We start from the raw sequence: 17,415 nt of genomic DNA, 5'->3' as shown, positions 1-17,415 counted from the left end.
TCCCGGAGAGAGAAATGTCTGTCTGCTGAAGAGGTTCATTTTCAGCCGGACCAATCTCATGCTTGGAGTGTATTCCTCTTTGGGCACCCACTCAGGATCGACTCAGCAAAAATCCACACTGCACACAGATTCAATCTGAGAAGATTGTGTTCAGTGTAACATATTGAATATTTTTTTTTTATATTATGTAGTCTTGTATATTAAACTCTTGAAATGCCTGAAAACCACTCTACACGGAGTTATTTGTAAAGATATTTAAATTCCAGGTATATTATAAAATTGTTGTACAGTACCATGCACTGCATCTGTGTCAGTGCATCATATACTTTGCAGCTACAGTTGACACAGACTTTACGCACTGTGGTGACTGTAAAGGCAAACGGTCACATCTGACTATGACCAGATGTTGTGGAATTATTGAGTCAGAGCCACATCACTTAGCAGCAGCTCCAAGTGTTCCCTGGATCAGCAGTGCTGTGCTCTACTCTACTCGGTAAGGAAAGAGGCGATGTCACACTCAGCGGAGCAGAAACCTACCTGTTCGATGCTATAAGGTTTTCCTCATTATTTTCTTTTCTTAGGAAGTTGCCTCTGAGCTTGAAGGAAGGAGTGTTATATGCGGGAACAACCCATGATTCCTGGGTATGGTGGTGCCTTTTTTTTTTTTAGTGCAGGTTGTAGTTGGAACTGAAATGTCAGTGATATCAAGTGAACCTCCGGGCGGTGATGTGACTCTGTTTGCCAGCTCCCTGTTTTTTAAGAGAGTTGGTCTCTGTGGCTCTTAATAGCCTCAGGAAAAGACTTGCTCCATCTTACCTCGACTCTTCCACGCTATCACTGCATTCTTTCCATTGCCAGACATTTTACTGGTAAGCGGTGGGTCATGCCTTCCGGTGGGGGTGACTAAGGCCATCGCCACAGCAGCTGACTGGCACCATTGCAGTCAATCACCTGTTTTTTCCAGGCAGAGTGGCCAGGCCATTAGGAGGGTTTTGTAATCCCAACTGCACCACTGCCAAATGGAACAACCCTCGTTGTCCTGAACCTCATCAACCTCCTGGGCATTCAAATCTAGGCGGCTACTATGTGTCTCCCCCCTTGGATCTTTTTTCTGTCCTCAGATGATGCTTGTCTTTATATGTGTGTAGTCTCAGGATTTATTGAAACAGGCTGATGTCTGGCCCTCATATTCTTATGAGGTTGTTATAGAATTTTAATACTGTTTAACAGATTTAACCACTTATAACCGCCTCCCCCCCAAAAATAAAATCTAAAATGTTGCATGTATAACAATGTTGTTGTTGCTGGCCTTCAATGTTGATCTCGCAAATGTAGCCACTGATGTACAGTATATTGGTGTGGTAGTGGTCAAACCACAGTCATTTCTTTTATACCTGTAGTCACATTATCATCTTTCTTCATCATACATCAATGCCAATACGGTAGTTTGAGTCAGCGCTGGAAAAGTAATGACATAACTATTAAAATGAAAGGCCAAAATTTGTTTTTGTTAGTAAATGCCATTTGCCCATTCACTGTTCAAGTTAGAGATCTATTTATACTGCAGAAGGCCATTGAACCATAATTGAGAAAATGGATGAATTCTTAATCTGACAGCCAGAATCGTCCCTTCGCTTTAATTAAACCAGACAGTCCCACAAGAAACACAAATCCATCCAATAACTTTTAAAAGCAGACTAATGCGCAGAGATTATGTGAACCTTTAGCACATGGCAGGGTTTATTGATTCACCATCTCCTTATGATTTGCCCATGCAACTTGAGGGTTTAGGAGTGTTTATGTGTCGTGGCTACAGATGACCAGTTGTCTTGACCAGAGATGACCTTACAGGGAAACTTTTGCTCCTTACTTAAAAATCTTAATCTCATGCTCACAGCAGTGGTTGGTGTGAAGCAGTGCTGGGAGAAGTAATGACATATTTCGGATAACTATCAATACCACAATGTAGACTCCAAGCCAAAGTCCTATTCATAAATTTACATAACCAAACATTTACCTAAGGTTCGTTAAGAGGCAGAATTTACTGGTCCAGTCAGACCAAGTAGGGCCGTGACATGTAAAAGCCTTGTGTGTGTTTATCTGAGCAATTTATTGCGATTTATTGCTTTAGAATTTTATCTGTATTTTTAAGAAGAACATTGTGTTATTTATTTTCTCAAAAGATGCACCATCTTGCTTTAAACAATCAAACATAGGAATAGTTTTTACAGTTTATGCTATAGGGTATTTTAATTATATAATGATGTATACAATTTTAAAAACTTATGTGTTTAACTGTGTCATAAAAATGTATTCCTCTGAGATGTTACAAAATAGCAGCAAACAATGAAAATACTCAAAGTACAAATACAGATAGAAAGGATGATTTATAGACCAACTTCCTGTATTGTTTCTTGTAACAGATCTTAACAAGCTGCAGAGCCGTTTGATGAAATCGATGTGTTTAGAATCAAACTAACGCTGTCACAGGAGATGGGGAGTGAAACGTAGGATGTGCAAGTGCACATTCATGCACAGAGATCAGATCACTTCTGCCTGTCTCCTCTGAACCTACACTGCAGGGGAGCACTGACATGAATGTGGAGTGAGTCACAATTTTGCTGAAGATCTAACTGACAGGGTGGTCTGTGCTTGCTCTGGGGACTCCTGCACTTGTATGTCACTGACTGATGTTGCTCAGCTTTCCTGCAAAGTGTTCAGAGAGCTTGGTGGAATTAGAGGAAGTGGTGCTCTGCATTACATTGTGTGAGAGAAAGAACTCTGGAGACAACTGAGGGATCCTTGTATTCACGTTGTCCTCTGCGTGGTCTGTATTTTCAGTCCGAGTTGCAGGAAAATTTGACCCTTTTTCTACTGAGTGCTCATTATTAATCTATTATGTGATTTTACTCCTGCAATAGGCAGAACTGACTTGATTTTTATTTATTACAGGACCAGTAGTTTCATCGTTTACACACGTCCTATTAACAGTACTTAAGAGAGGGTAAAGAAGGAACATCAGCATTGAATGGCATCTGGGAGTTTTATGAAAGGTGGACCATCCGTGTGCTTTCTGGTTGTGTGTTTGAAGTAGTCATGCTGCTATGACAGGAAAAGATTCTCGGAGCTGATTGCGGGTTTCTTGGAAAGTATATATCCGAGTTGATATCTGTGTGCATGTCCTGTGCTGCACAGAGAGCCTGCTCTGAGGGTGATGTGGCTGCAGTGTCTTTGCACAGTGGGGGCATGATGTTTTGAATTTCAATTATAGCCAGAGGCAACAAGTAACAGCCAGTTTGGAACAAGTAAAATGGATAGGAGTGATGTTGTTAATCGCAGTATGTGTGTGGGAAAAATTGCACATGCACAGGTATTCACACTTAGTGTTGCTCATGCTGTCTAGACAGACAAGTTGCTTTGATGCTTCTCACATTTGGAGTTTGAATAGAAGTTTTGTTTGTCAAAGTGGTTTGATTAGTCAGTTTCATATTTTATGAAGGCATGTAGGTCCCTTTCTCATGGCAATGAAGAAATTGATTCATTTATTTATCTATTGATTATTTAACTAACTGTTTTATTCCTTCATCTGAGACAGCAGATCTGATGAATAATTTTATGGACTGATTGTATTTAAAAGCCGCCTCAAGAGCTGCTTCATTCAGCTTTCACGAGCTGCCAATCCAAACTAAAGTATTTGATTAGTCAATAGTGAAACTTTTATGTCTCATCACGGTCTCAATACAGCTTCGGCTGCTTTAACTGTGGACGAACCGCAGATATATTAAATAACAGACATCAGTTGAACTCCGGTGTTTTCTCATTTCCATGCCTCATAAAACAGATCTGATATTACTCAGACCACAACGGAGCCTCCGTAACCATGGCAACCTGTATTTTGAACACATCCTGGAGTAGCAATAGTCATAGTTATTGGCTAAATCCATATTCTAAATAGAAAACAAAAACCATGCCTTTTTAAGGGAATGCTGTAATGTGGGAGTATGTGAAGGTTGTAATACACGATTAACTCAAGTGTGTAGTCATGCATAGCTTCCCTTGTTTTCAAGTAGTCATCTAAGTTAATATCTGTATGACAAACTGTGCCAAAGGAGGGGGGGGGGGTGGCTGCGGTTTGGCCTCATATTTCAAATGGATTCAAATTGATTCCCCCCTCCTAGTTAAGAGGTTGAATTGATTCATGTCCACTCCCTCTCATGATTTTCATGCCTGGAAACATTCATCTAAGCTTGAACAGTTTTCCCATTAATTTCTGTTCGCTTTATGAGGACAATGAAAAAAAAAAAAAAAACACAACAAACAAGGTAATGACAATAAATGATCATGTTTACTGTGTGACTCTACACTATATTATATTGTAGGAGGCATTACCAGCAAGCTTTGTGTTGGATTTGTCTCTCCTCCGCTCTCTGCATGAAACTTGACACCAGAATTGGCGCTGCTGCCAACAGAAATGCATCACCTGCCTGCATCTACTATTTGCCAAGCTTGCTCACACTCACATACACATGCACACACATGTGCACATGCAAAAACGCAGGCAGACAAAAGACTTTGTAGTTTATGTCACTCAGGAGGTATGCTGTCTGTCACCTGATTCCACCACCAACCAGGTGGATAATTAAGCAAACAGGCATCATGTCTCACATGCAGCTTTCATTTCACCTCGAGGAGTGTGTAGCTGTGCCGGTTTGGATATCTTGCATGTCTTTGTGTTCATGTGGCCATGAAGAAGAGCAATTAAACGCTGGGTGTTTCAGGTTTTTTTTGTCTCTGGCATATAAATGAAACTATAAATTCAATCTGTCTCAATATTTGTCATACAGTAAAACAAACAACGGGTACTTTGGTTTGTCATCAGGTACATTAAACTTTAAATCTATGGTCCACTCTGGTCCCATGCCATGTTAAAAAAAGAAAGAAAAAGAAAATGGACACGTTTGTGGACACATCTTCAAAGCCCTGCCTCTCCCTCAGTAAAACTCACTTGTATGCATTTATCAAAATTGTCTCTGTTGTTGAAAAAGGCAATAACTTAGGGCTGTCCTTCATTTACAATGATGTTGGCTAACATTCTAAAATGACTTCAAAACAATTCAAACGAGTGTATACTCTACACAGATGGTTTTTAGGATGCTTTGTAAAGTGTTCCAGGTGGTTAAAGCGTAGAAACTAAAAACAGATCTTCCAAATTCAGTACAGACCGAGTTGGATATGGTCCAGAGCAACAGTCCATGGAAGTGATAGAAGATGGCAGCTGTCCAACAAAGGGCTACGAAGATAAACGGATATATACACTATGCCCATCATGTCTTTCAGGCTGAAAAGACCATTCACCTTTACAAAATAAGGTCAAAACCTTACAATATGAAACCTAACAATTTCCCCTTGAGCAGCATTTAGCCACAGTAGGGAGGAAGAACTCCCTTTTCACAGGAAGAAACCTCCCACATAACCAGACTCAGAGGTGGGTGGCCATCTGCCTTGATTAGTTAGGGTGAGGGGAAAACAGAGGAAGAAACGATGAGTATTCAGAAACGGCAAAGAATAAACACTGGGCAGGTTGGTGGGACCAATAACTGCAGATAAAAAAAAAAAATGCAGCTCTGGAGCCACAGATAGCTGCAGAGGAATACAGGGAGGAAGACGGAGAGGACAAGGCAGAAACGGGAGAGAGAAGTTAATGCAGTACTGCTCATATATAAACGCATCAAGAGTGAAATGAATAAAAGAACATTGAAAAATAAGATATTTTAAAACAATAAAGTGAATTAAGTAAAAAAAATAACATGATTAGAAAAGAAGAGTGCATTGCATCACCTAAAAGTAACAAAGTAAAAGGCTTAAACAGTGGAATTACCCTTTAATGTTTTAGCATGTTTCTTCTGATACTACTAGAGGAAAACAACACAGGCCTTGTGGAAACCAAGCATAAATATTCATTGACAAGTTTACCTTGAAACCTGATGCGTGTGTGCCTGTATTTTCAAACTGATTCCTCTTCACTCACTTTGTTGTATACACACTTTGACACATTTGAAAGACTTACAGCCTGCTGTCTGGCTACATGTACAGTGAAACTACTTAAAACATTTAACTCTACATGAGCTTGTGAACTCAGTCATGTGGTGAGTAGTAAGCAGGAGGTGGTTGTCACGGCTTTACTGAAATGCATTCAGAGAGAGCAGAGTGATATTTATTTGGACGATTCTTCACTGGCACTGTGTCGACCTCCCGTACACTGCCGCCCCGTTCAGCCTTCTGGATGATGGTGACCTCATTCGGAACTGTGCCACGTCGGCCGTGTGTGACTAAGGCTGTGTGCTTTAGATCAGTTTCATTTCTGCCTGATGAGTAGTCAGAGAGAGAGTCTCCAATGTCTTGTTTACACTGCGTTTGGGTGGATATGACGGCAGCAGAGATAAAAATGGATTCATTGGCAACTGAGGTTATTGAGAAGAAAAGGTTGGCTTGTTCCAGATGTGCATCTAATTGGTAAACTGTTTGACACTGATTAATCATGGAATAATAGTCAGGCCTTCTAACCTCATGTATATGTGGGGGGAGGTGTCTGTACAGTTGAGAAAAAAACTGTCAAATGTATTAAAACACTTGAAAGGCCAATAGAGATGGGAAGCAACAGAAGAGGCCAGCAAGCTGTCAGCTATGCAAAGGGTGCTGATGATGAGCAATGATGCTGGTGTCATTTTTTTCCCAAGCTTTTGCGGAAACATCAACACAAGAACAAAAACTAAAAGGGATTGATTCAAGTGGTTTGCTTTTATGCCTCGTTTACCTACAAAACGATTGCTACATTTTTGTTTGAGGTCACAAATCAGGTTAGAAGAAGTCACTTTTTAATCCCAGCAACTCCAGTTTAATTTGTGTCAGATATATAAAAGTGGACAAAACTTAAGTGCCTTAAACTGCAATACCACCGAGGGCCATTAGGATTAGGCTAAGAAAAGGCTCTGGCTCAATAGACTCCGAAACAACTTCTCAAATACAAAGCCAATCATTTTGTTTTCACAAGTCATTATGGTGTCATTTGCTGAAGTCATTTCTTCATATTAGTTTTCTGGTGGGCTTTAAAATGTCACTTAACAAACCACGGGTTGGTTGCCACTTGGTTCAAACTCCTTGGATAGTCCTCATCTCTCGTAGCAGCAGGCATACTATTTGAAAAAATTAACATTGAGTCATAAATGGAACTACTGCATTACTTGTCCAAAGATCTTTGGTTTTTTTTGCAGTAAACATTCATAGTTTTTAGTTATATGAAAATGAACAACATATTATTGACATTTTTGTTCATAATCCTGCACTGTTATTCTACAATGGTCCAAAAAGATCATCCCCAAAGACATTGACTTTTGCCTGTGACCTTCAGCTTTAGCCTCAGTATTTACCAAATTAGCACAGATCTGTGCATACTAACTCAACTAAACCCATTCAGGGTGACAATGATAAAGCCTGACAAAGTGGTGCATTACACTGCCCACTTAATATTCAGTAGCAGTGCATATAAAATAGATGGATCACAACAAGCAACAGGCTCCAAGAGCACATTAGTCCTTCCCCAGAGGCTCCCGAGGGAAAGGTTTTGCACTTATTTGTCACAGATTCTTGTAGCAAACATGTCTAATTAAAACTTGTTTCTGTTTTCATCATGTATTACAGCGTTTCAAATGGGACTTCTCTACAGTCACATTCATTTAGAAAACAGCACAACTGAGTTTGACTCGTCCTCACTGCATCTCCTGAGGCAATGTGTAGAGTGAATGCCACTGTCGTACGATGACTTTGCATTGTGCTTTACATGCTGCTGTTTCATTTGGCAGGACCAAGTTGCATTACTTTAAATCAAGAACAATATGTTTTTACCTTGGAATTAGAAAACGGTATGTTCATCTGGGAAAACAAGTTGCTAAATGAAATGCAGAAATCCTACTTTAGAATACAAAAAAAGCAGATGACTCAATCTCCATGGCTGTGTTGGCCCAGTTTGGCCTTGTTGTTCAATCTAGGCTACCAACACACTTAGGCCAAATATTGAATAGGTTCTCTGGTGCAGGACTCCTCTAGGATTGGCCTGTTTGACTTGTGGGCCGTTCTATTATTGGATTAGAGGCCATGTTACTGTAATAGGGCCCGGGCATTCCCAGCAGGCACTGCTCTACCTCATTGATCTATTGAACAAAAGCTACATGTTCCACTGTTCGGTCTCGTTTTCCTTTTATCTCAGGAGCCCTTTGTCTGACTCTTGGGCTCAGAGTTTTCTCTAAATGAAATTGAATTCTGTGTGTACCGCGACAAACTGTAACCTGCTTTCCTCTCACTGTTTAGTGTTTTCTGTGAACTGCGTCTGCTCTTCTGATGTGATGTCTGTCTTCATGTCAAAGCCGACATCGCACAGTTACAGACTCGAACACTACAATGCTTCACCGACAGCCCACATTCTTTGGCATCTGTCAACATTTGTTCTCTTCGATGTGCTTTTTGTAGCTTCAGTACAACCAGGCTGCAGCCTAATCTTCCCAACAAAACAAACCAACAGTCTTGGTAGGTCATTATGTTCTTGATAGAGTGATTACTGTGTCCACAGAGAGTCCAGATCACCTGCTCGTTGAAGGCCAACTCACACTGGCACTTAAAAGGAGGGAAATTTGGCAGCAGAGTCAATTAATTCCAACAGATCTGCTGTAATCAGTGGATTTGCTTTGGGGTGTAAGACAAATTCCGTGCAAATAGTTCATCAAGTTCAACTTTAGTGAATTTTGACAGGCAGATTTGTTCCTTTTTCACCAATAACAAGCAGGTGTAACACTGCCAGACTCAATAATGAATAAAGTGCTCAATAATGAATATATAAAAAAGAAATGAACGTGAAATGAATAATCATATGAATATATTATGTATTTATAAATCAATACATATATATTTGAATATATATTTAAACAGTATATAGAAAAGAAATTGAAGACATTTTTAAAACTCAACTTGAAATCAACCTTTCAAGTTGATTTTTTTTTTTCAATTTAGTATCTTTATAAACACACTATTTTTAATGTAACACAAAGTGTCTTTAGAGTAGCTCACAATAAAATGTATCAGGGCAATTATATCATTTTGTGCTACTATATTGTTTGGTTATTATGTTTGACTGGTACATTCTCCTGGGCAATGTATTGTTTAAGAGGGCATCATATTTAATCATCTCTAGTATCTAAAGTCTTTCCGAATTGTAGCGAAGCACAAATATTAAAATGGCCGAACTGGAAGTACCTGAGTAAAGTACAAGTACCTTTAAAATTATACTGCCCGTAAGCATGAGATTTGAGTAAATGTACTTAATTGCATTCCAAATTACATTTCTTTGAAATTAAGCACAGAAGTCATGTAGGCTAGTTTATTTGTGGCCGGTGGGGGACCATCAGGGGGTTGGTGGTGGGGGTACACCACCGTCAGTGACTCCAAATGGACACAGCCAGGGTGCTTTTGCTCCGGGCGGCTCTGTGGTTGAAGAGTATAAAAGTACAGTATCAACTTACCTTGTGGCCTCACCACCACAATGTCTCTGGCAGCAGGTAGATGTACATCTTCACTTTTTTTTTTTTTTTTTTTTTTTTTTTAAAGGGTAGTTATGAGACGAGGTTAAAGCACACCTTCAGAGCTCAGCTGCATTCAAACAGCTGACTCCATCGTTTGCTAGCAATGTGTTTTCTCTTCAGTGCAATGAAACCTGTTCCAGACTTTACACCTGTTGTACTGCAGCTTGAAGTTTAAAAAGTTGTATTTGTCGTTTTTGCATTCCTCATTCATGCATCGCATCATGCAGGAGAACCAAATATTGTTGCGATAATATCACATTGGAATACAGGAGTGACATTTGAGAAAAATAAGTACAAAACAAAATAATTCAATTTTAAAATATAGAATGTAACGGGGGCAAACACCACCACAGTCTTAGGATACAACTGACCTTTGGTCTTTCATAAAGTTTTTTCTTTTCAGTAACAACTTGATGTTTAGCATTTTAGTCCAGCATCTTACCTTTGACTTATTAGCACTACAAGCAAAGTACAGCTGGCTGATGGGAATGTTTATTAGATTTGTCATAACCATCCCTAAAGTCGTACAGGGCTAAAAAATTAAGGGGTGAATTGCTTACTTCTTCACGAGCTCCCATCAGTGTAGAATTTGCTCTGTTGTCATGGAGACGGCTCGCTTGTAAACAAGTGATTGAATGATGGAACCTAATGAATTTGTATCCATATTATATGAAGGCTAGTCCCCCCGTACAATGATGTATTTCTGAAAATCCCGATTTATTATTTAACAAGAGGCCAGTCCACTATGATTAAATTGTCCCTGAATGAGTTTCTGCTGTCGTTGGTGTAAATCACTTGAAAAAATGTTGCTTTCAGCCTTAGGGGTGTTGTCGAATATTCTTTGTTATGTGAGCCTGCAGTAGATCAAAGGAGTGTAGGTGTAACTGGTGCAGTTGGGTTTTAGTCAGGAGAAGGAAGGAAGCTTTGTGCTCATGCATTACAGTGTGGGAGTGTACAGTCTATTAATGATGGTGAATTTATATGTTCTCTGTCTGTGTGTGGCTTTTTTTTTTTTTCTTGCATTGTTGGGTTACTATGCTCAGTGTGTGACATCAGTGGTTCCTTTTTGTCTGCTTGATGTTCGCTTTTGATTCAAAAAAAAAAAAATGGAACTAATGATTGTTAAAGCTTCGTGATTGAATTAGGAGCAAAGCTGAAAAGTGGGCAAGTAAAATAGACTGATAAAGCTGCAGACTGACAGCACTCTGGAGCAGGAGGTGGATGAATTGTACACTCACATAAAGCAGCAAGGCAAATTAATAAAGCATGCAGGCAAACAGACGGGCTGGCTTCCAGATGGATTCACCAGCATGGAGAGACATGATGACAAGAGTGATACAGCACGTTGCTGTAGTCATCACTGAAAATGCAGCACTCCATCTCATCAAGTGGAACTCAAGATGCTAGTCGTGTCTCAAGCATGCTTTATTTGTTCCTTTCAGTGTACAATTCTGCTGCTAGAACTTGTTGTGCTTCTCGGTCTATAATATTATCAACTCATTAGTCATAATTGACCTCAATAGGCTATTTAGCCCATAAAATACAAAAGGAATTTTATATATTAAGTTATCGGATTCAAGGTATTTTTTCCAATTAAATAGGTCTGTCTGTCTACCACTTGGTCCAATTAAAATATCTCATGAACTGTTGGATTGAATGCATTGCATTAAATTCATGGTTCCTGCAGGCTAAATCTTAATGACATTGGTGATAGTTTTGCTTTAGGGTCACCATGAAGTTCACATTTGTCTCTTTACTATGAAATATCTCAGCAGCTCTTATGTATTGTTCAAACTAGCGTTGCGTCATCCAGAGGAGGCTTTCATCACCACAGCACCATAGCACTAGCTTGATGCTGACCAGGAGACTGAAGGGATGAAGAAGGATCAAACAAAACTTTTCGATCTGTCCAGCGTGTCCTACGTCAGGCACATATGTTTACTTGACATGACTTTTTTGGGTCATTTGTAAACTAATTTAACTCTAGTGGTTTTCGAATAGTTTGGTTTTGTTCCGCTTTTGTACAGCCAGTGTCACTTGAAAGACGTGCTGCAAGCTGCATTTCCCAGATGTGCTGATCTATTGCCATGAAATTTGATCCACATTCATGTTCCCAAGAGGATGAATTTGAGTAAATTTGATGATGCATTAACCTTTCCTCTAAAGTCATCAGAAGATCAATGACAGCAGTTTTGGTTTCTGACTGGTAGAAAACTGACATTTTCATCTGCTGTAGCTCTAAAAGTTTGGACGTTTTAGCATGTTAACCACCCAAACTTGGCAAGAGTACATGACGAACATTGTGCCTGTTGAACATCAGCATGTTAACATTGTCAGCATGTGATTGTATAGGCCTACAGAGCTGTCAAAATTGACGCTTAGGTGTTTTTGCCTTTGAATTGTTTACTGTTGTAAGCATGTGCTTGAAATATCAGGCCTTAAGAATCGTATGCAGATATTTTTGTCATAGATCAGCTTTACAATATAATAGTGATGCACTCGGTACCTCCTTTACAGATGCTGCTTAGGAAAAGATTCTTTTAAGACATAAAATATAAAGGCTGCATTTTTCTTGATAAAGAGAGCTGTCTTTTAAATGGCATCAGGTCTATACAGGAGGGGGTTTATTTGGGCTGCATGCTCATTGGAGCCATATTCTCACACTGGATTTGGTAGCAGCCTAATGAGTTGGTTGTACTCAAGTGTTTTGGGGTGGGGTCTTTAATATCACATTTGATCTCAGCAAATCCTTTCTCAACGCAGGGAAGGGAGAATGTATGATAGGATGCTTTGGTGGTAATCCGGCTTCAATACAGACTCTGCTTTATCTTGATGCAGGATATTTTTTTTTTTTAATGGGCTGTATCACGAGTGTCGGGCTCACAATCAAGCTCTTAATTAGTTTTTCTCTGCATGGTTTTATTACATCAGGTAAAAAGTTAGATCTTTGAATATGTTTGTTTATGAAACGGATCAGTCATTATTGTAAATGTGTTGTGTGTACTGAAAGAAATTATAATTCCCAGAGGATTCACATCTTACAGAGACCCAAAAGGGTTTAAGGAAGGATGAATACAACAGTATGTGTGATATTACCAGTTTTCATTTTACTACTGTGGCTAAAAAGGATTTTGGGTGAGCTTTTGAGATTGTAAAAAGATTGGCTTTCATTTCACACACTTGTAATTTGACTTGGGACCCCCAATAATGTGTGACATTGTGCTCATGCCTTGTCAGTTTTACCACCTGCAGTGAGAATAGTTCAAAGTAGTATGATATAATATGTATGACTAAAAGTGTTTCTCTTTACAAAGCCTCAAATCCTATTTCTTATACATTTTGAACATTCTTAACGTGTTTACTTGAAGGTTTTTCCGCTTGTGATATCATCCAGAAAGATTGTATATATTTTTGGGATACTACTGTTGATTTGGATGTCAGATGTCACACCATCAAATTATATCAAATCAAAGACATACACACAAAAGCTACCATTTATCCACAAATGGCGAGGACATGACACGTGGCAGTACAAAAATCTCTTTTGTACACAATCGTATATTGTCTTATTAAAATCGTTCTGAATGGGTGATAAAACCATTATTTTACTGAAACCAGTGTGAGTCTATGGTGTGAGCAAGCGGCAACCGACCGTGATGTCACCCATTGGTTTGAGCGAGCAGTGAACTGCCGTTCACATACCGCTTTTTGATGCCTAATATCTAATTAATGATGCGATTATTTTTAGATGGACTGTCAGAAAACTAATAAGAAGGAGTGACTTTAGTGAATGACGCCTTTGTGATTTGTGGAAAAAAAATTGACTTTGTATTTCATGAAAGAAGTTGAACGGGAGTCTATGGAGCTAGAGCCTTTTTTGGAACCAACCACAGTGTCCCTAGGTGGTATTGCACTTCATGGCGCTTCCACATCGGTCTCTTTTTTTTATTTTTTTTTTTTTAGGTACGTCCACTTTTATATGCTGTCTATAGATGTGAGTCAAGACTTGAACAGGCTGGTCTTATGTAAGTCTAGACGTTAGAGCAATGTCACCAGTCAGCTGTACCCCCTGATGATCAAATTCTTTTAGCAATTGACAAATTAATTCATATCTTCTGTATGAAGTTTAAAAACGTTGTATAATGTTTAAATCCATGGCCATAAATAAGATGTCTGTATAGTTTATACTCTGCTGTTGCTTCCACTGGTAACAATTCCATCATTTTATTATTTTATCGTCGTCCGTTCTCATTGCTTCCTCTTATCTTTGTACGTCTTCCTGCTGTTTGTCCGATGATTCTTCAGCCTTGTAAAAGCTGATGCTGCAGTGATTACAGTCTAAAAGAGGAATATCACATTCTTTCTGCCACTTTTGCACAGTTTGTGTGCAGAAACGAACAAACACAAAGGTAAAAACCTGACTGCTGAGGCTCCACCGTGTGATCTAATCAAAACAGATAAAGGGAGCCAAAAAAACAAACATAACCAAGACTTTGAAATGGATTCTGCAGATTCTTTGTGGATTCATGCAATGCTGCAGAATTTGTAGTGTCTCAAAAATGTATCTGTCTACTTGTAAATCATGCTCAGCCCTGACAGTGTTCCACAGTCACTTTTCTTGTTTTCATACATTGAATTAGCTTTTGTAGATATTTACATGCTGGCAAATCTACGTTGAACAGTAAGAGATGAACAGGTCATATCTGTTACAGATTGGTGTTTGTGCTTACAGTTCTGGCACACTCTGACAGTGAGAGTGAGAGCCAGATGTTAAGGAAGTGTTTGGCGTTGGTCCAGCCACTATCAACAGGAGGTTTGGGGGAGTACTTGACTGATTAAGAAGAAGCACAATGCAAGAAATTTACAGGCTCGAAAGGCTGCCTGAAATGCTTGTTTGGTTTGTTAATTTAACATTTAAAAAAAAAAAAGACAAAATGGCACATTAGTACAAGGTTTTTCTTTTGGCTGCTTGTCATAAATCTCTGAATAATGCCTGGTTGTATTATTAGCAGTGTAAACTTTAGGATACTGCAGTGGAGTTTCAACACGGTGTGCCGGACAAACACCTTCACTCCTGGATGTGAACAAATCGCACATAGGAACCAGATTCTGAATGTCTGAGTCAGGGTCAGAAGCCAGCAGAGCAGAGGAGAGGCTGCCTGTGTACTTCAGCCATGGCCCCATCTGACCTCCGACCTTTGACCCCCATCCCTGTCACAGAGCAGCCCTGTGTTCCCATTGGTCCCAGGCAGGATGTGCTCGGTCAGGGAGGTCGCAGCACTCGTCTCCGTTTTCTTCCTCCATTTTAGTTGTGAATCACAGCAGTATTGAAAATGAGCACTGAAAATGTGAAAGCACCATTTTTTTCCCTGGATGTTTGTAGTGAACTAAATAACAGATTTTTTTAATGTGTAGATGCATCACTTTAAGACCACATTGTCACATTGTTTCACATTTTTATTTGAGATTATTATAAAAAATATCAATAATAGTTGCTTTAATTATAGTTTTCAATGTATAAGTAGCAATTTAAATGAAATTTCAATAGGTATTCTAACACCATGAAGCGGTAGCAGGCTTAGCATTTTGTTTTCTTTGCATGTGGTTAGAGAATATGGAGCATGCTGTTATTTTAACAATGTCGGACCCGTGCTGGCTTTATCTGAAATAACAAGCTGGAAATTGCTTTGCCACCTGCGTACATGTGTTGAAGATGATGTTTGTTCAGGCTTCTCTTGATGTTTTTTGGTGCTGGCAAAGAAACAACAAAGATTTAAGCAGTGGCTTGTTTCTACCCATGTAATATGAAAAAGATTGTGGAGGACTGCCTCTCTGTGTCCAGTTGTTGTGTGAAGCTTTGCTGCTTTACCTTTAAAGTCCTTTGTAGAGAATAATCAGGGACTTCTTTTCTTTGTCCCCAGCAGGGACCAGATGGGCCATTTTCAAAAAGTGATAAATTTGTTGTCGGCCCTTTTTGTTTTATGAAGCATAACAATGGCCTTGCAGTGCACAAATTAGCGCTTTCGTCACATTCATAAAATGTCATTGTTTATGACGGTGCAAAGGGAGGACATTTTTCTCAAGAGTGCGCGTGTGTCATGGCAGCATGCTGTCCTACAAGAAAGCACAGATGCGTGGAAGTGAAAAACGGTTTTAGGGGTTTTCTGGTGGGAAAATAAGAAAGCTGTTTTATCAAGCATAACAGTGGTGCCACCGTGGATTCATGTAACAAATTAGTATGTTAAAAATCCCAATTGTGTATCAGAGTGTAAAGTGTGTGCCCTCTCCTTAACAACAGAGAGGTCATTCTTCTCCTTCAACATCTGGCTCATTTATCACAGTCAATGAGTCTCATCCCTGTGCTCAGGTTTCAGACCTCCTGGACTCGAGCTATGAAATAAACTCATCCTCTCCTGCCCTGTCCTTGTTTTTTGTGCAGGTGTAGCTGCAGCCCCTGCCCACACCGCCGGCCAAGATGGTGGCATTGTCACTGAAGATCTGCGTGCGTCAATGCAACGTTGTGAAGACGATGCAGTTTGAGCCCTCCACAGCCGTCTACGATGCCTGCAGGATCATCAGAGAGAGGGTCCCAGAGGCTCAAACCGGACAGGGTGAGAACAAGAGCCAGGCTGATATATCCGGCCGTTATCCTGCTCGTTGCATATTTTGGTGTCTGTGAATGGTGACTGATAAAAGACAAGTTATGTTTTGAAACGGTGTCATTGTTGTTTAGTTTGTCCAGGGACTTTTTTTCCATATGTAAAATGTCCTGCACCATACACTACATTAGGGGTGCCAAACTTACGGCCCGCGGGCCGGATACGGCCCGCTAGGGGGTCCAGCTCGGCCCGCCGGATGACTTTGCTTAGTGTGAAAATTACAGGAAGACATAAATTGCATTTCTATGAGAATATGGAGGTTTATGAGTACAAACATTTTGTAATTTTTTTTTAATTGATCCAGTAATTGCTTCAAAAACAGCATAAATGCGACGTCTGCTCCGGAGGCTGAAGCGTTCATTGCCACAGGCAGCAGCGCTAGCTGCTAGGGAATCTGCAGAGGAGAGCCCAGGCAGATAAACAGTGGGCTGATGTCTGGGTTTTTTGGTCTTTATGTTTCTAGTTTATTGTAGAAAGACCTTAAAATAGGGTTTATCATCCAAAAACCTTCACCAATGATTTAAACATAGAGAAATATTGTCGTTATGTATGCGTTATTATGCTATGAATTTACTGGTCTAGCCCACTTGAGATGAAAGTGGGCAGTAGTTGGTCCCTTAACTAAAATGAGTTTGACACTCCTGCACTACATGGTTGTTAATATTATGGGTTGTGAAAAGAAAATTAATATCAGCCAGTCTTGACAGGGGCCTCAAAGATGTATTAACTTATTAAGAATGGTTATGAAAGATCAGATAGGACGGACTGTGGCTGGTGTATAAACTGTAGAACAGCGGTCTGTCGACAATAGATGACTGGCCAGGAGTCTTTAAGAGGAAACATGGCGACAGAACTCAAATATATTGTGTGCCACATGTCTAAAAGTTGCATGGTGAAGGTTTGATTAAAACTGTTAGGGGTTGTATCTTATGGAGAGTTTTAAATTTCAGTCTCATTTAGTAGGTCCATATGTTAACTCCTTTATTTCAGATTAGTGCAAGTAATGTCAATAATCCCCCCAAAAAAGTCCTTTTGCAGGCATTCATTTTTCATTTTTCCAGCCCATTAGTGCTTGGCACAGCAGCACAATTTTTTTTTTCTGTCCTCTTTTGTTCTTTCTTTGTAAT

General features: G+C 39.6%; 1 protein-coding gene across 5 annotated transcripts in view; it reads left to right on the top strand.

Moving 5' to 3' along the window:
• The window catches only part of tln2a (talin 2a), a 92,504-nt gene that overhangs the window by 24,859 nt on the left and 50,230 nt on the right, over window positions 1-17,415 (top strand). For all 5 annotated transcript variants that reach the window (XM_069173379.1, XM_069173377.1, XM_069173378.1 and 2 more), the window contains one exon: window positions 16,069-16,240. In XM_069173379.1, coding sequence (XP_069029480.1) covers window positions 16,105-16,240 — 136 coding nt within the window. In that variant the 5' untranslated portion in view covers window positions 16,069-16,104. The remainder of the gene's footprint in view (window positions 1-16,068; window positions 16,241-17,415) is intronic.

Source organism: Embiotoca jacksoni, unplaced genomic scaffold (assembly GCF_022577435.1).
Source record: "Embiotoca jacksoni isolate LCO1_2020_lvr unplaced genomic scaffold, fEmbJac1.0.p SCAF_6, whole genome shotgun sequence".
NCBI classification, from domain to species: Eukaryota; Metazoa; Chordata; class Actinopteri; family Embiotocidae; genus Embiotoca; species Embiotoca jacksoni.
The sequence above is the reverse complement of the archived record's forward strand: the minus strand, read 5'-3'. Positions and strand labels throughout refer to the sequence as shown.